This window comes from Penaeus japonicus, unplaced genomic scaffold (assembly GCF_977035675.1).
Source record: "Penaeus japonicus unplaced genomic scaffold, GWHDUDI00000001_assembly GWHDUDI00000011, whole genome shotgun sequence".
In the NCBI taxonomy this organism is placed as follows: domain Eukaryota; kingdom Metazoa; phylum Arthropoda; class Malacostraca; order Decapoda; family Penaeidae; genus Penaeus; species Penaeus japonicus.
In genome coordinates, this window is record NW_028234413.1 from 31,040,266 (window position 1) to 31,060,265 (window position 20,000).

A 20,000-nucleotide genomic window follows, 5' to 3' on the forward strand; every position below is an offset into this window, starting at 1 on the left:
TATACCAATACATATACCAATATAAATACAAATACCAATACCAATACCAATACCAATACCAATACCAATACCAATACCAATACCAATACCAATACCAATACCAATACAAATACATACATGCATACATACATACATGCATACATGCTTACATGCTTACATGCTTACATGCTTACATGCTTACATGCTTACGTACATCCATCCATCCATCCATACATACATACATACATACATACATACATATATACATACATACATACACACACACACACACACACACACACACACACACACACACACACACACACACACACACACACACACACACACACACACACACACACACACACACACACACACACACACACACACACACACACGTGTATTTGAAAATTATCGTACATGAATAGCAAAATATGAGAGGATTTATTTTTCCCATAATAAATCTCAATAGATATATGCAGGAAGTGCATCTGACCTGTAATGATAGGCACAATTCTCTATGACCTGAAACGACAGTTGCACTGAGGGGTTAAGAGACAAAAGAAGCTATAGTGAGGAAATGATGAAATGTATGTATAATGTAATCTCTGTAATCTTCTGTTTCTTAGGGCGTAGGAAGCGTTGAAGTGGCTCTCTTGGCTCTTTATAACATGGAAGTCTTAGATGAACAGGGACAGCCTAGAATTGCTCCTTTTCGCCTTCCAACCCTTGCACGACAGTCAGTCTTTCATGAGGTAAGATGAGAAATTTCCGTATGTTTATGATAGATTTAATAGATGTTTTATCAGGGTCAGGCAGAAGAAACAGTATGGTTATTTATCATAGTGATACTTATATTAACCCATTCGCGTTGGATGATGTGCTATGAGTTCTTGGGAATATTTTGCTCCTGTGAGATGATGTCCTATCGCGTCATGATCTCTCCCTCTAAATACACATTTTACATAGTTAAGTATATATATACTCATTGCACTTGCATTTCTATAGACACATTGTTCTTAACTTATAAAAAAAAATACCTCTCAGTATCCCATAAAATCGGGTGGGTGTAGAGCGCTTTGAGAAGCATGGCGCTGTGTCACATCAGGAGAGATTTAGCGATTTAGCACTTGGAGGCTGCGTGCACTTATTATCTCCAAAGAGGGAGCAGCATCAGGCAAATAATCAGTCTGGCGCGAATGGGTTATATTGTAATAATACATAATCAACATTACATTTTCATTCCAGTAAGACAAATACTGTTGCTGATTCATCAACCTTTTCTCCTACTAGCTGTCAAGAAAAACAACTTAAGAAAAACAACTTTTCTATCATCTCGCTCATCTTGAATCTACAATTTTTATTCTGATTGTTTCTCATGTGTTTCTTCTATATCTGTTTGGAAACAAATCCCTCAGACCACAAAGGTTACTACAACTTGAGCTTACAGTGTTTTTAGCACTGCAAATACTATGTATTGGCACAGTGACATTATTCACTAGAGAATGGAATGTAATTTTGATTGTGGTCAGGTCACTTGCGTATGGCATTTTTCCTATTGCTGAAATTACAAGCTATTTATTCCGCCAGTTATGATGACCTATAATACCAAATTCTAATTATTATTACTCTGACAAAATATCATGTAGACCCATGTATATTACCATAACTCTAGAAAATAATAGAAAATACACATCTTAAGATGGCAAACTCAGGCTTAACATCCTAAGATATGGCCTGTCTTAGAAGGGTTAATAACCAGTTCTCTATGATTATTGATTACTCTTCTATTGCTTTCAGATTATTAGGGAAAGACAGCATTATCATTGGTACATCGTTTTACATTTTTGATTAAGAAAAAATATATCTATTTTATTTTATTAGTTTTATTAGGTGTTATTGTAATTCCATTGGTGATGGACTCCCCATAAGGAAATGTTAGAGGTGAGTTTATGATATTATGAGTTTATTTATGTATTGATTTATTTTTATTTTTTGCAGCCTGCAAGCTTAGCTCCAGCTTCTTTCACTGTGGACTCCTTGCAAAGACTGGAGGCTGGAGATGCAGAGACAGTACGATGGGGTCCCCCGACACAAATGACGTCTGTCACTGCAGCAACAAGGCATCACCTGGCCACTGCCATTATGGTTGCCTTTAATGCTAGACTAGCAACATTACCCAAGATTGCACTGATGCACCTTTGCAAAGCTGCATCAAAGTATGAAGTTTTATATTTTTTTAATTTGATAATATTATGCCAGTATCTCTGTGACAGTAAACAAAGAGCCAATCAGTATCAATTTTGAATATATTACATTTTTTCTCCACCTCTTTCTCCTCCTACTTTTCCTCCTTCTCTTCCTCCTCCTCCTCCTCCTCCTCCTCCTCCTCCTCCTCCTCCTCCTCCTCCTCCTCCTCCTCCTCCTTCTCCTCCTCCTCTTTCCTCCTCCTCCTTCCGCCTCCTCCTCCTTCCTCCTCCAACTCCTCCTCCTTCTCTTCCTTCTCCTCCTCCTCCTCCTCCTCCTCCTCCTCCTCCTCCTCCTCCTCCTCCTCCCTCTTCTTCCTCTCTCCTCCTCCTCCTCCTCCTCCTCCTCCTCCTCCTCCTCCTCCTCCTCCTCCTCCTCCTCCTCCTCCTCCTCCTCCTCCTCTCCTCCTCCTCTTTCTTCCTCCTCCTCCTCCTCTTTCTTCCTCCTCCTCCTCCTCTCCTCCTCCTCCTCCTCCTCCTTCCTCCTCTCCTCCTCCTGCTCCTCTTCCTCCTGCGCCTCTTCCTCCCTCCTCCTCTTCCTCCCTTCTCCTCTCCTCCTCCTCCTCCTCCTCCTCCTCCTCCTCCTCCTCCTCCTCCTCCTCCTCCTCCTCCTCCTCCTCCTCCTCCTCCTCCTCCTCCTCCTCCTCCTCCTCCTCTTCCTCCTCCTCCTCCTCTTCCTCCTCCTCCTCCTCTTCCTCTTCCTCCTCCTCCTCCTCCTCCTCCTCCTCCTCCTCCTCCTCTTCCTCCTCCTCCTCCTCTTCCTCCTCTTCCTCCTCTTCCTCCTCTTCCTCTTCCTCTTCCTCCTTCTCCAAGCAGGAATATTGCAAGAGAGATTAGAGACTCCTTTAGAAAGAAATTGTTTTTTAGTCAAATATTTGCTGATCAGCTTATTTATTCCAAATTCAACAAGATCTCCAATTTCCATATTTTTAGAAAAAAAAAATCAATTAGGAAACATGCAAAAAATAAAATTTTCATGAGAAAAAATGGGTTTTGAACTGATTAGGGGTATGTATTTAAGGATGTCAACCCTTTTATCTCCCATTTTGATTATGAAATTAAGAAACTGTTGCCAAAAGTTAAACTTTCACAAAAGAACATAAAAATTCAAAGTATCACTCTTCTTGTAACTTTGCTGACTTAATATTAATATGTATGAGTGTACTGTGGTTGCAGTTCCTATGGCATCAAATAATAATGAAGAATGGATCAATATGATCTGAAAAGTGTGACTTGGAAATCATTAATGTCACTCAATCCAATTATTATTAGTTTTGATTGACTGCCTTTTCCTGCATTTTGATTTTTTTTACATACAACCCTACAATCCCTACAGAATTGTCAGTCAGGGATTTAACCGACCTGGTCACCATCACCGTTCGTCCTATGGCAGTGAGAGTAGCTTTAGCCTCTACCCACGGCCCACTCCAAGAATACCCGTCACTACGGAGTTATTGGCAGAGCTCCTACACGCAGTTTATTTTGCCATGTAAGTAAGATGCCATAGCATGTTGGAGAGGATTTTTCTCCTGGTTTGCATGTGTGTGTGTGTGTGTGTGGACATTTTGCTCAGAATCATCACATTTTTGCATTGAATAAAAAACTTTTCACAAACTTGGTTTTTGGTAGAACACAGAAAACATTTTGCTATGATTTGTATTGATTGTTAATTTGGTATTTGTTAAGGTGCTGATGCATTTCTACTCACATATTCACATGTAAGAGATATATTTACAAATCTAAAGTAATAGTCTTGGATACAAAAAGCAGATTTTAGTATGCAAATACATTAATATTAGATAATCAACACTATAGGAAAACATTGATAATTGATTACATAAGAATGACTAAAATAATGACATTTGCACAGACATTGATAGATATATGCTAGTTTTGGAATGAACTAGCAGTTTGTATGAATGATAAAGCAGGCTTGACAGAATTTAATCTCTCAAACTCTTTAGTAAAGAGTCCATAGTTTGATTTAATTTCCTATGAAACATATATCTTATGTCAGTTTCTTATTTAGCATGTTAAGTCTCAAAAAGTTATATAATGCCTTTTGTGTGTATTTGGTGTTCATGTTTGTGGGTTAGCTAATAAAAGAGTAGTTTGCATAATGTAGCATGCAGCATTTTCTTTACTTTGTTGATTGGTAATGACTGATGATTTATATCCATTAACGTCACTTACTAAGCTTGTCATTTAAAACTTTGAAATTCAGATTGTGAAGGCTTGATTAAATCTTTCTTTGTTTTTATTTCATGGTAATGATGTGTTTTGGAGTGGTGTATCAAATTGATTTAATATCTGGAATTAAGCATGCGCATGGACGCACAGTCGTATTTCCCCAATAGGCTGTCACTTCTGCACAGACACTCTTTGAATGACCTGCCAATACTTGTGTTATTGCAGACCGGCTGAGCGAAGTCTGCATGACCTGCCCTCGCTCATGTCCATTAGCATGCCACTTTCACACTTCCACTACTCAAGGTGCGTTGAACTTTTTATATCCTGATTTTCCTCTATTCATTTGCATGCACTTTTAGCCACCCTTCCATTACTCAGGACGGTTGGTCTTTTTTCCATGAATCTGCAGTGGCTGGAGAACTTGTAAGCTGTTACATACCAAAAAAAAAAAAAAAAATCCACTATATTGCTAAAACACCTATTCATCTTTATTGCAGGACAGCTATTGATTATATGGCGGTGAAGGTTGACTTTTCTTTTACTTGAAATTTTTCAAGAACTGTATTTCAGCTAAAAGGGAAATTAGCTGGAATATTTCAAGACAAATCAAAAAAATATATGCATTTGTTTTGGATAACTCCTCCGTAGATCAGTTATAATGCACAGTCTCGGCCATTAGACTTTATATCACCTACTTCTGCCTCTTTCTGTGGTAACGATTAACTGTAGAGGAAAAGTTAAAACCCATCTAAGGGATTGGGTGGTTAAAAAAAGTAAAAGTTGAACCTTTGAACATAAAAGATATGATTACATTATATGGTAAAAAATTTAATGAAAAGGTCAAAAAGAGAAGATTGAACATTTATAAAATTACCATAGCTCCTCATTAATCCAGACAACATAGAAAATGGGTGTCTAAGTGGCTGCCTATATTAGGGGCATCAATGTAATGGGAAAGGCCATGGGGTAGTGAAGGGGATAAACATGGACCTTAAAAGAAGTATATGCTTATACCAAAATGATTACATTTGCATTAGTTGGAACAACCTCATTATTATCACTAGCTCATGGTGCAGGAACTATCCTTTTATTATTATTCATTATTGCAATTTTGGATGGTAAATTCAGTGTTTAACAAAGAGCCCCAAATCCGTCAAAAAATAGACTAAAAAAGGGAACGCATCTTGACGCATAAAGCCTACTCTCACTATTGCCGGCCGAGCCAGCCGCGAGCCAGGCCTTCCCGCGCGCCCGGGGATAGAAAAAAGTAACGAGTAACCCCCCCGTAGCCCAAAAAAAACAGACGTGACGTGTTATCTTGTCATCCGTCGTTAACGGGTTAAAGAGATAGATTAGGAAGTAGAGTGGTGGTGATAATTATATCAAAATTAGAATCAGGGCCATATGAATTTTGATATGCCAGAGGTTGAATAATTTTTAACCCGTTAATGACGGGTGATGTGTTTTTTCGTCATACATGACGCAGGAGCTATTGCCTGACGATGGGCGTTATGACGTTCGGGGATTTTGGATCTCTGTGTTATTTTATTGTGCTATGATCAATGAATAAGTGATGTTGACAATTACAGTCATAATTATCATAACTGCTGTAATTTTAAGCAAAATGGGTTTCAACTCACATCAAAAACTATCAAGCACTATCTCTATAGAGCAATGGCACATAGATGTGCAGGCAGAATGAGAGGAGGAAGATGACTCACACCATGCCCAATGCCTACAATGTGCCCCTGTGCCAGTAGGGATGCCTTTTATTACTGTCAAAAGCACAAGTTTCCTTCCACTACCCTACCTCTTCATGTTATCTTCATTTTGGATGGTTATAAGTTTCGTGTTCTTTCGTGACAGCACACAAATAAGAAAAATAAAGTTGCTTTATGCCCTCCCCTGACACAGCAATACTTCTATCACATTGAGTATATAGAAAAAAATGAGTTGATATGGACCCTGAACTGTAATTTTAGTCAACTGTAGAATTGCTAGAGCCTGTGATATGACAGATATAAGTCTCTAAATACAGTAAAAGACACAAAAAAATCAAAACACAAAAATGGCTCTAGCTCTACAATGAGTGACTAAAAGGGAGTGAGAAAAATCAACTTATGTTGCTCAAGCTGCCTCGCTCAGAAATAAAACCCATCCTGGAGCCTGGGTAAGCAGATCTATCCCCCGTTGGCAATGGGTTAATGTAGCATGTGTTCATATAGTTGAATTATGTGTTTCTGCCAGTTCTTTCATAAAATATTTGACAAGTATAACTAACATCCATCTCTACATATGTGATGTGTAAAGATTTTTAAAATAAAAATAGTGCTAATAGAGAGGATATGTCAATTTTTTATATAAAACCTACTGTTAACCCATTCGCACCGGTTGACATGTTATCACATTAATGTAATATCTCGCTCTCCCCGGGTGACGTCCTAGAACGTTAAGATCTCTCCCTCAATGTGTATGCTTTACATCATTACATATGCACATAATCATCAGAGTTCCATTTGTATAGACAGATTTTTATTCACTTGTGAAAATAATATAAACAAATACGAAAACCTCCAATTATCACCCTGTTCAATGGGGCGGGTGAAAAGCACTCTGAGAGGCTCAGCACGGTGTTACACAGGGAAAGGTCTCGCTCTTAGTCACTGCGCGCTTTAGTTGTCTGGCCTGCAGGAGCAGCATTACGCATATGTAAGGCTCGTCGTGAATAGGTTAAAGATACATCTATGTTAGGGGGGAGATAAAGTCCAGAACATGCCAGCCTTTAATTATATGCATATGCATGAGCTCAAAGCATTGCTCAAGCAAATGTGCATAATGTACTTTGTCAAACTGGAAATCCTGTTGACATTATACTAATTTGTTAGTACCAGATATGGAAACCACAATAGACAATGATGAAGTTGAAACCTATTTGAGTGCACTCTACTTAGGTGGTCGAGAATAAACATGTATCAAAGTCTTGAAATGTTTAAGCTGACCATGATAAAGATTTTTTTTAAATGTATGATCATATGAATCTGAGGTGAAGAAAGAGGATTGCTCAAGATTGTAAAAAGAAATTGAAATCTCAGAGCTAAAGTTATGCCAGCACATTTTAGCTCCTCTAGCAAATGAAAATGTGCATGTACATGTAGAAAGCAGTTCTGATTTAAAGAGAAACCTCCCACCATTAGTTCTATGAGAATAAATACAGAATGCTAGCTTTTGCATTTACCTTGCATAAAGGGAAAGGGCTTACCAAGTGAAAAATTAAGGTTTACATGCGCTGATGAAAACAAATACAGATGAAGTCAAAGCCTATGTTTTTTCAAACTGAGAGATAGTTTCTCTACCAAGAAAGATTATAGAAAAAGAAAAAAGGACTCTTCACATAGCATAATAATATTTAATATTTATTTTAGTTACAGTTATGCTTTATTATGTGTAAACAGATTCAGCTTGGACAAAAAAGGTTTTGAAGGATCACGGGTATATATATTATGATACAGAATATAGTAAGGGGTAGCCAAACCATTCTGATGTTGATTTGTTTGTTAGATATGATTATTTGTTCACCATATCAAAATGTATGAAAAAGTTGCAAAGGAATTATTTTGAAATAAGAATGAATATTAAGCCGTTGATTATGTGGTGGTTTTGGTTCCATCTGGACATTATACCGGCTTAATTTGAAATGTGCAGACCAAATGCAAGTCGCTATTTGACTGCTGAAAAACTAGGCAGCGGCCAGCCACTATGTGCTTGATCACCCAGCAAGATGGCTGGACAAAAGTCATGATGTGGTGTTCACGTCACTGGTGGAAACACTAGCCAAGCCACCAAGCCATGACATGAATGTTATGTCATCACTCTTTAAGAGGTTAATAATGGTATATATCACACATTTGTAAAGAAAAATGAGATTATTCTGATTGGCAAGTCAAACATTTACCTAGTATGATACTTTTTCCATCTCTCTAGCATAACATCATTAAAAAGAAATTTAAATCACTTGGTAAGACCTTTATATATATATATATATATACACATATATATCCCCTTTTTAAACGGTGTTTGGTGATGGGACTTTGCCACACCGCAGTGGATTAACCGGTGGTTGAGATACCCTATCCACTGATTGGGCTTCAGTCATCCTGTCTGGTATGGGTTCCCTTTCCGCTGTTTGCATTAACCTTTTCTTCCTCTTGCCTTAGAATACATTGGTGAGAAAATAGTTATCCATCCCTGATAGTCCCTACCAAACCTAACAAATAAACAGAAAAAAAAAAATGCCAACATTAATTCATTTACAGCCACAATGCTGCCAAAGGAGGAGGAACACAGTGCCCAGCTATGATGCCGAATTGTGCTGGACAGTGTTACCATAGCCCTCATGTCAAACTGCGCAGGTAGTGTTATTAAATACCAGCTTTGTCGGTGCTTGCCATGCGCTCATTCCTTCAGTTATCTTGAGCTGCAAGGATGCATGAAGGGTGGTGGTACATTTTTATATACATGTATGATTTTATGTACACAGACAGTACAGTGCTGCCAGAATCCTTTGGGAAATGGTTTGCTTGTACATCATTTCACCAACATGATGAACCCTTGTAATGTACATGTGAACAACTCATGTCCAACATTGGTCAAGATTTTAGAATTGTTTTCCATATATGTATTTTCAATTTTATTTTGTTTCATTCCATTATCAGTGTTCACATACACAGATGCACATAAGTCCCGACTTCATAAATGATTATTTTAGTAGATAAATTTGCAGTGCAATAAATATGAAAATCTAATTTGCATATAAAGAATTTTTTATGATGGTAAGAGTTGAGAATGCTTGGTAATTTCCCAAAACAAGCTCTGAGCATTTCTCTCAACTGTTCCATCAGGACATAAGATGCAGCATCTGGTCAGCATGGGTCAGCTTGGGATAGCAGGGTGATTAAAACAAAAATAAAACAAGCCACATATTAACCAATGATTTGAATTGTTCCTTTGTTGCAGCTGGCTGGGTGCTGGCACTGGACAGCTTCTCATTTTGATTTTTGATTTCTTCACCACAGGGTAGTGTAGCACCACATATACCTACAGTGGACTACTGGGGACTAATTGAGCTAAATGTAGTGAATGTAGTTGCTGTCACATCCTCTGTTTGAAACCTGATTGTCCAGGAATTCACTAATTAGAAAAGAAGTTTCTGTTTTGTTCTTTATCTTCTACCCTATCTGTTTTCACCAGATAACTCTATCTTAAAGAGAATTCTTGTGTCCCCTTACTCCTTTGTCTGATTAAGATTTGATTTGTAGGTAATGCATGGATAAAAAGACCTTTTTTTGATTCATGCAAAATGTATAATGTTTTGAAATAAACTTAGATGTAAAGTTGATAAGTGCTTAGCACAAGGTTGTGGTGGTCAACATAACAAAGATTGAAATTACTTTTCTCGCTTTCTTATATCTCTTTTTCTTCTTCTTTATCTTCTTCCCCATTCTTTCTTATTTTTAAGCATAATACTGTCATAGGCTATTGAAGACCTCTGTTGTCAACTGAAGGCTGCCTTTTTATCATGTGAACTAGATGTCCTATCTTTTGCCCAGTCATTCCGTGTATCAAGTACAATTATGTCCAGGAACCTGACATGATGTGAAACACTATTAACTATTTCCAGGTTCAACGAGTTTGCAAGTTTAGGAATACAAGCCCTGGAGGATTTACATATGAGGGCACAGTATGAATTGTTTGGTGATGTACTTCTGATGACAAATGCTATCAAAAATTCCCTCAAAGTGAATCCTAGTGGTAAGTAATTACCTGAACAGAAATAACTACTGCTGAAAAACACAAGTCTGATTTATACTTGTATAAAGAAAAAAAATATCCCTGTTATGATAAAAACTCTTTTCCTTTCTTTTTAGGCCAACCAAGTGATGGACCAATGGGTATTAGTGTTGCTCTCACACCATTGACCACGACAGCTCCACTTTCAAAATCCTTCATCACAAATGCATCCTTCAGAACCAAAAAGTTGCCAGGTAGGTGATTTTCAGGAGAAACTTTCCTACAGGTGTGATTTGGTAATTTTGGAAGAACTAACAAAATTTTAAAAGAATTTATGTACAATTGATAATGTGCAGAATGTAAGTTGCTGTCCTTCAAGTAGTTTTACCTAATATTGATATTCATAATGCAATTGTCTAATGTTTTGAATATCTGTAAATAATAGAGGTTTCTTACAACAGGAGGCTAAATTTAGTTACATAGAAAACCGTTGAAATGCTCATCACCAATCATTGAACTTCATCTAGAAAGTTGCAATATGAGGTATTGATTAGCCCAGAGACAAATATTTGAGGGTTCATTTAAATCTCAGTGTTTGTGAGAAATTTTGTCTCAGAAACAAGTGATTTACTAATTGTACTGCCCCAGTAAATAAGTATGTAAACATGATGTAGCTCACCTTTTTTTTACCTCTATAGTGATGACTTGAATTTTATCATAAAGGAGAGCACCAACATCACCTGGCAACTTAAAAGTATATAAATTTTAATAATTGACATAGACACAGTATATGTATTAGATTTAGTTTTATTACTTGTAACTTTTAGAATATTTTTTGCAAGCAAGTTTTAGGGAATGGATGTAATATATTCCAGATATTATATATTAATATATTTTCTTTTACATTGATTTAGCAATGATTTCTGCTTCTTTTTATGGCTCAAATTATAAAACAAATAACCAGAGATCATCCTTCAGTTTTTATTGGTACATGAGACAGGGAATTCTTCCTTTTAGAAACAAAAAAAGGAAGTGGACATTACTGTCAATTACTGGTGGATGAAAGAGAAAATCTACAAACTTCATCCCAGCATCGTGTTTTAAAATTTGAGCCTGTATTGTGTTGTGTCCATGTTAACCCTAGACTGAGTTAATTTTATAGTAGTTGCATGGAGATAGAAACATAACGTCTAAATTTACCTAATGTAAGAAAGGGTTATTAATATTTTCTTTTAAGCAAGGAAATTTAATGATATTTACAAATTTTGGTTCATGACCAGGATTTTTTCTTTGCTAAATTTTATATATTTTTATTGGCCTTATTGTTTTGTTTTTAAAGGATAGTAACTACTATAAGAACCTAACAATTCTCAGTGAAAGGGATAAAGCCTTGTTCTTTAGGGACAGTCTTTATGATAGACTCATTGATAAAACTATTAAGTTTTATCTTTTTTACAAGTATACTTAGCTAAGACATGAAAATAATTAGTCTTTCCACTTTATTAACAACATTGCATATGTGCAAATGAGACATTAACTTCAAAAGGATGCAAGGATATGAGTGCCCCAAATTAGAAAGTATTATTGCTACACTGGTTCATAGTGTTAGTGTATGTTTGTTGTTGTGCCTTGTCAGATTGGACTGGTGCCAGATAATGAGTTTGACTACATTAGTGATTTGCATTAGAAAGTGCATCGATATCTATATTTTTTGTCTGTTATATATATTACTATTATTATTATTATTATTTTACATGTATTTTGTATTTTCTAAGGATTTTATTCTTTGTTTTTACCATTATAATTTTATTTCCTGGAGGCAGATTGTTTTTTAGGATTGAACTGATATAGTACACAGTTTTCATTTTGTTGCTGGAGAAATGTTTATGGTGACAAAAGAATCAAAAACTTTTTTAGATGAGCTGTTGAAAAAGCAAAAGGATATTCAGCTGTTAGAAAAAAAAACAAAAAAAAAGAAGAAGAAATATTACTGGTCTATTTTTAAACCCAAAAGTAGAAGGCCTATATACAGTCTTAGTCCCATACCCCTTCCCTAGCCCCCATGATAAGTCATCTGACAACCACCTCTTCATATTTCTAGAGGGAAATTGGTGTGGTGGAGTGACCAGGGTGACCCCCCTCGTACAAATGTGCTCAAGCATCTAGAGCCAAATGGTGCTTTGCCCATCCCACCCATACTGTAGCTCTCCGTCTTTGTTCCACCCACCCCTACCCCCCCGCGTCTTAAGTGCCTTACTAAGGAAATTCTCTAGTCTACATTATGAGCCACAGTGGCTAATCTAAATCCTGAAAAGGTAGGCAATAAGATGCTAAGAGAACTAGCCAAGCATGGTTAAATTTTCCTTTTTTCATTGACAAGTTTTTTTCTCTTTTTTATTTTTTTATTTTTGTTTGTGTTTTCATATTTCAAAATATTGATGGTATTCCCAGACTTCTGGCAAGTTTTGATATCCAATTATAGGCTTCTTTTTGCCAAGTCAGTCTCAAATTTTAAAAAAATGAGTTCAGGATAACTCTAGTGCCATTTTGATTAATTAAACTTTGAATTGATTATGGAAAACAAAGCTGGATAAACAAAAATAGGCTTTTTGCTTTTGTGTGTAATTATTGTGCTGTAGGGAAATATGGGCTTTTTAGGAAAAAAAAAAGTTTTTTTAATGTCATTACTTTGCTTTGAGTCATTGTTTCTTATACAGGTGAATGCACTGAGGAGTACTAGAAAAACACATGCTTTAGGCTCAGCACACTTGTCTCATAGCTGTAGGCACACAATGTTTCTGTAAAAGTTTTAGCAACAGGGAAAAGAAGTCCTGGAGTTTAAAATGGTTTAACCCTCAAAACCCTTTTAACAACAAAACAATGGTGGGCACCAAGTACCACACAGTGGATGGAAAGTTGGAAACTGATTGAAATAGCATAATGAAGGAGGTTTTGTGATTCATTTGTCTTTTTTTCAGAAGAATAAGATGCTATGTCAATTAGTTTTAAGGGAGACCATTTTTATCAGACCATTACCCTATACCTTTTGCACTACCAGTAGAACAAGTACTCTTGCTCATGTATGTTTTTTGGCTGTAAAGTCAAATTTTGCCAATGTATATATTTGATTGAAAAATGTGAAATGCAACTGTTTGTCAAATCAATTTTGAGGTTTTGTGGTCTTTGAGGGCTTAGACCAGGTTCTGTAATGATTTGTGATATGAAATGCACAAGGTAATTGTTTTGTTTTTGTAACATGCTGACTCTGTTGCCATAATGTTTGATTAGTATTGTCCCTGGTGGTATTATGAATCTGCATAGTTTTTAGATAGTTTTTACTTTATTTTGATTTTCATTCATACTGATTTTTTTTAGTTATCAGTGTATTGTGACACATTACCCTTTCATATATCTAAGACAGAAACAGCATTATAGACATTGTGCCATAGGACTTCAGTTGAAGTAGAGTGTAAGATGAATGGGGCACTTATTCATAAAACCGTGTGTACCTGGTCAACTCCATCACCACTTCCCAGCTGACCCATGTTCATGACCAGAGGGAATAAATTTCTAAGAGTTAGATGCTTCAAGGCCTGATATGTAACTTGAGCCCAGATTAATTACTCTCCATATAAACACCGTAAATGTTGATGATTAATATATGTTGCACGTTTATTGCATGCGGCATGGTAGATGATCTGTTAGAGTATACTGGTGATGAGGAAGATCCGTTTGCCTTCGAGCGTTATGTGGATATTTGGCGGGATTCTCCGCGATCTCAGGCAGCATCTCAGGGCTACCCACAACCCTCTGGTACTGCTACACCACCAGCTGGCTCCTCCTTCTCTCGGCTTACTCCACAAATGGGAATAAATGCTCTTAAAATGATACCTGAGGCAAAGATCTTCAAAGGTGCTGATTCTCGAAGAGCAGATGATATCAACCTTAGACCAATAAATGCTAAGCAAGAAGGAGGCTCTCAATCTCCAAAAGGCCACCTTTTGGACCTACATTTGGTACGCAAGCATCGAAAGTCACCCACAGGAACCCAGGTTGGAAGTGATGTGAAGACAGGAGACTCACCATGTGTATCTCCACGTCAGAACAAGGAAGTGGGTTCTCAGTCTCCAAAGGGTATCCTTGTTGACCTGCATATGGCAAGGAAGCACAGGCGAACACCCTCAGGTGGTCCTGCTGGCTTTGACCTTCATTATGGCAAAAGTGGAGATTCTCCCAACTTGTCCCTCCGGCCAGGGGGTGGTAATAAACAGGAGAGTGGTTCTATGTCACCAAAAGCACATTTCCTTGACCTACACTTGGGCCGCAAACATAGACGAACTCCATCTGGTGGGCAAAGCACTCTTGAGAGCCATTATCATAAGCCAGGTGAGTCCCCATGTCTGTCCTCAGAATCATCACCTAGAGATCATTCTCCAAGTTCTGAAAAGAAGCTCATTGTTTTTTTGAAATCTCATAATCCCTTTGCTGCCCTTCAAAATCTGTCTCCAAGCCACAGTTATAGACCACGGACTCAGCATACTGTGGTAACAGATGGAGATTGCTCAGTGGATAGTTCAGATCCGTCATCACCATGCCACAGCGTGGATGTTAGGTATCCAGGACACACGCGGCATTCTTCTGATTCTGGACGCAGATTTAGTGCTCTGCAGCACCAATCAGCACCATCGACGCCAAGTAAAGTCCTCAACCGCTACTCTGCTGACCTTTCAGGACGCACCATCAGGCCAAGGAGTATTGTGGTTGATGGTCACATGATGGAAGAAGGTTATTGGGATATATGAGAAAAGCATTTTATGCCATCTACCAATCCTTGGACAAAAGTAAAGGTAGTGAATAGAAGAGACTTTTCAGTTTTAGTCTTGAATCAATATCAATATGAGCTATTGCAAAGGGAAATGGCATCTGCAAAAAGACATTTCCATATTTAGCACTATATTCATATGTTGAACATTAACGAAAAAGATAGAATGATGATACCAATACATATAAAATTTGCTTCTGTCTTAAGTTTATAAACTGTAACTGGAGGTCTCATGGAAACTGAAGTGAGGGGCCAGACTGATGGTGTGGCTAGAGGTTTGACACAATAGTAAGTGATGTCTTGTTCACATGCTTCCTAGATCTGTTCTGCCTGTCATATTAGTTGTGTATGTGTATATATATATATATATATATATATATATTATATAAATTAGCATGGCTTTCATATATTTCTTCCTCTTATTGTCATTTTTAGGCTTGTCGTATGAGTTTTATGTGTAGCTGCATTGTATCAGATTTTTTAAAATTACGTAAGTTTTGCTTTAAAAAAAAATGCTCAGTAATTGATCACTTTCAGCAGGAAATATACCCATGTAACTAGGAATGCTTAAGAATACATTAAGAAGAGTACTGGTAATGTTTTTGGATGATAATTATTAATAACGATAAGGTTGATAGGTTGATTAGTATTACTGTAGTCTGTTTCATCTGTTGCACCCATGGCAGCAATATTTTCATCTGACCACTTTTATGATCTTGGTTTTATCTCTTGTAAGTACTTTTGTGATGAAACACTGCTCTGCTGTGTCTCTTGAGTTTCGGCACCCTTCAGTATTTTGTTTTGATCTCTTTCGAAGATGTATTGGTTAGTCCCTTTTCAGAACAGTATGGGGATAATGATGAGTTTGCTTCATTAATATTGTGATGTCATTGTCTTTTTTTTTTATTTTATTATTTTTTTATTTTATTTTTTTATTGTTTTCAATTATCACTTCTTATTTTTATCAGTATTGGAATTGGTATTATTATTAGGATTATCATTTTATTGGTATTGCTGTTATTATTTATAAAGAAGTCCATTTTCATGTTTATTTATAACAGCTAATTTAATTTCATTCAGAGTAATGTTATTACCATATTTTATCATGAATAACACCAATATAATCTACAAAATTACAATATTCTCATACTTATCATTCGCTTAAAAAAAAAGTTTAATTTGTGAAATGTAATCACAGTTGAGAGTGAGCGAGTGATTGATTTAATTTGGAAAAGTTTATTCATAGTGAGTTAGAGAGTGTATGTGAGAGAGAGAATGTTGAGTAAGACAAAGTGAGAGAGGGTGTGAATGGGAGGGACTTTGCGAATGCGTGTGTGTGTGTGTGTCTGCATGTGCGAGTGTGTCTGCGTGTGCGAGTGTGTCTGCGTGTGCGAGTGTGTCTGCGTGTGCGAGTGTGTGCATGTGTGTTTGTGTGTGTATGAATGTTTGTGTGTATGTATGTGTATGTGTGTGTATATGTATGTGTATGTGTATGTGTGTGTATATGTATGTGTATGTGTATGTGTATGTGTATGTGTGTGTGTGTGTGTGTATGTGTGTGTGTGTGTGTGTGTGTGTGTGTGTGTGTGTGTGTGTGTGTGTGTGTGTGTGTGTGTGTGTGTGTGTGTGTGTGTGTGTGTGTGTGTGTGTGTGTGTGTGTGTGTGTGTGTGTGTGTGTGTGTGTGTGTATGCGGGCGCGTGCATGTGCGTGTGCGTGTGCATGCATGCGTATGTATGTGTGCGCGCATGGGGGGGGGGGGATGAGAGAGACACAGAGAGAGAATATATATTTATGTATGCATATAAAGTTTTCCTTGTTCTTTACTTTTTTTTTTTTTCTTTTTTTTATACATACATACAGTATGTGAAAGTTCATCATTATTCCCTGAATTGTACAACTTAGTGTGTGCTAAACTGTTTCATTATACACTTTTCAATTGACGTTTCTAATGAACGTTGTATCATTTATTTTTTTAATCTATCTATTATTTCTCACAGTTTTTGCACTCTTGATTTTTATACATGTGATTTATTTTTGTTACCATGTCAGTGTGGTGTCCCATAGCACAATTTATATCACATCTTCTTATTGCAGATGATATTCCTATCCAACACACAGAGGACGGGAAGCCTCTCACTTCAATTTGTGAAGAGGGAGATCCTGAGGATAAAAGCAAACCAATCCGAACTCCTCAAGGATCAGGGAGAGAAAAGGATATCAAAGATAAAGATGGTAGAGACAAAGATAAGGAAAAGGAGAAAGAAGGCAAGGAGAAAAAATTTGTATCCACAAACATTCCTATTCCAAATCTGGTCAAGAGAAGAGACAAAGAAAAGGTTAAGAATGGAGATAGGAAGGAGAGTGAAAAGCGAAGTGAAAAGAGAGAGAAACACAAGCATGACAAGGACAAAGACAAGGACAAAGAAAACAGAAATGGAACCAACAGCAACCGCAACAGTGCCATAATGAATAGTGATTCTGATGGGGGGGGCACTGATGTGACCATCATCACAAGCCAGCAACAGCAGTCACAGCAGCAGTTTGACATGAAGGTCATCATCAAGTCCCCGAGGCACTATGAGACCAGTAACAGTGCCGAGGACTTCACTCCACCCACCAGTGAAAATGAGGAAGGTAAGGGAGACGAGGATATGTCTGACCATGTTGGGCATCAAACCAGGAGTCCTCTTGAAACCAATGGCAGCCAGAACCATGTAGCCAAAGTGGTCTGAAGTTGCTGACTGCCTTCTTTGGGGTTTGCAAAATTGGTGGATGTTGTGGATACAAAAGTAATGAGAAATGTTGCATTTATAGATTTATTAATAAATGGTTTTGAAGGTGTAGTGGTACCTTGTATACTCCTAGCAGGTTATATGTATGTGTGTGTGCAGGCACATAATATATGTCTGAATTTTATGCCTGTCAGTTTCTTTTGTTAACACACACATACACATGCACACAACCTCACAGACAAACAGTTGCACACTGACATATCCTTACACAGAAGCACATCATATACAGATACACTCACTCTCACACTCATTCTAACTCTTACTTTCACTCACACTCAAACTCCTACTCTCACTCTCACTCTCACTCTTACTCTTACTCTTACTCTTACTTGTTCTTTCTTTCTAAACTTTCATGGGATATGCATTGTATACATGAGTTCAGCAATACCTGAATACCTACAAATATAATGATACTCAGGCATATATTGAGTGTATATGTCTATATATTTATAGACGCATTAAAGTTATCATTTCCTCTATATGTCTATATAGATTTATAGATATAGATTCATATTTAGCCATGCAGAAAAGTGCATGCACACATTTACATACATAGATGTCCCATATCATTGTCACACAAGACAATGGTGTTATCAGGCCACATTAGCATTGTGTGTTTACAAGACCATCTGTGGACAGTGCGTAAGAAAGAGAAACCGTAATTACAATAATTTTTGGGGAAATTCTTATATACACAGAGGGACAAACCATCTCGACCTCTGTTGAGGCTTTAGAGTGTTGGATTACAAAAGTTTTCTGCTTTATTTTGTTTTTGTTGTCTGCATTTTCTTTTTTTTTCTTCCTCCTCCTCCTTCTTCCTTTCAATCTGAATAGTTTCTGTGTATGAGAGTTGATTTTTAATGCAAAAATACCTCCTATAAAACCAGTACATTACATTCTAGAAGTGTAGTGCTCTTCCTCATTGATTTTGTTCCATAGTGAATTTTCCTAAGATAATTTCCATACATCTGATTATTTTCCTTAAATTATACCCACTTTTTATTATTATTATTTATTTCTCTACCCTTATTCCTGTGTTATTTCCCCCTATATTTTATCCAGATTTACATTTGTTTTCCAAATGGAGAAGAATATAACCCTTTTGTAACCTTTCATCCTACTCTTTATCTTCTTGTCCTGCTCACATCAGTCATGTATCTGTGTCAGAAATCATCAATTTCCTGTCCTCTGTGTCGCCTTATAGTGAAATTAGGAGATTGTAGAAAACTTGACAAAGTAGTTTATGGGATATCCAGTTGAAACTTGTGACAATCTCTTGTTACAAGTTTCACGTCCTATGCCCTAGGAAGTTATTGTGGTCAATAGGTAATTTAATATCACAGACAATTAGTAATTGTTAACCATTTTGTTAATTTCATTTCTTAATTTTTTATATATTTATAAAGAGAGAAGTAAAGAAATTCAAAGACCACAGTTTGCATTTACTTGTGCCTCATTATTCCTTGTAAAGCCACATAATGACTGCTTTTCATTAAAGATGGTTGAAAATTCACAGTAGGTGTGTAGAATATTGTTAACATGGTATCATTACTGTTCTTTGGTATTGGTGAGTTGATATTGTTATTGTTTTGGAGATTCATACAAGTCCTTTTTTTTAGAATCATTTTTCCCTGTTTCTTTTGATATTTAGGACATTTTATCTTTCATAAATTTTATAGTTGATTATTGCTATTTTTATTATAACAGGTTTCATTTACTGTTTAGTAATTATTGTCATTATGACATCACCTGCATGAACAGTTCTATCATTATATAGATAATGATATTGATTGATATCATTATGATGAACAATATTATTATTATTATTATTATTATTATTATTATTATTATTATTATTATTATTATTATTAATGTTTCTTAACATTCTTCAGTCTTCATTTTTTCAGTAAGATTTGTATTGTTATGTTTATTTTTTTCCTTGCCAGTTGTTTACAAATGGGAAAGTCAGGAATTACTTTGATTCACTCTGCTTAGACCCCATTTTACATTAAGGGAAATTTATTCAGGGATGTATGATATGAAACTATTTTTGTTCACTTTATATTCTGGGATACTGACATTTTTGTCTTCTGTCTTCAAGGTAGTACTTTTATCACAATTGCCTTAGAAATGATTATCAGTTATCAAGTTTTCTTATTATTTTCATATTATTTAGAATGTCA

General features: G+C 36.5%; 1 protein-coding gene across 6 annotated transcripts in view; it reads left to right on the plus strand.

Annotated features, from left to right (window-relative positions):
* Hyccin (PI4KA lipid kinase complex subunit hyccin) overlaps nucleotides 1-19,257 on the plus strand; it is a 29,109-nt gene extending 9,852 nt beyond the window's left edge. For 2 of the 6 annotated variants that reach the window (XM_086541842.1, XM_043031595.2), the window contains exons 4-11: nucleotides 609-734; nucleotides 1,981-2,198; nucleotides 3,562-3,714; nucleotides 4,641-4,718; nucleotides 8,729-8,824; nucleotides 10,093-10,223; nucleotides 10,340-10,456; nucleotides 17,120-19,257. In XM_086541842.1, coding sequence (XP_086397968.1) covers nucleotides 609-734; nucleotides 1,981-2,198; nucleotides 3,562-3,714; nucleotides 4,641-4,718; nucleotides 8,729-8,824; nucleotides 10,093-10,223; nucleotides 10,340-10,456; nucleotides 17,120-17,757 — 1,557 coding nt within the window. In that variant the 3' untranslated portion in view covers nucleotides 17,758-19,257. The remainder of the gene's footprint in view (nucleotides 1-608; nucleotides 735-1,980; nucleotides 2,199-3,561; nucleotides 3,715-4,640; nucleotides 4,719-8,728; nucleotides 8,825-10,092; nucleotides 10,224-10,339; nucleotides 10,457-17,119) is intronic. The other 4 variants (XM_086541845.1, XM_086541844.1, XM_086541846.1 and 1 more) reach the window with 3 other exon arrangements.
* Nucleotides 19,258-20,000: the final 743 nt, after the last annotated feature.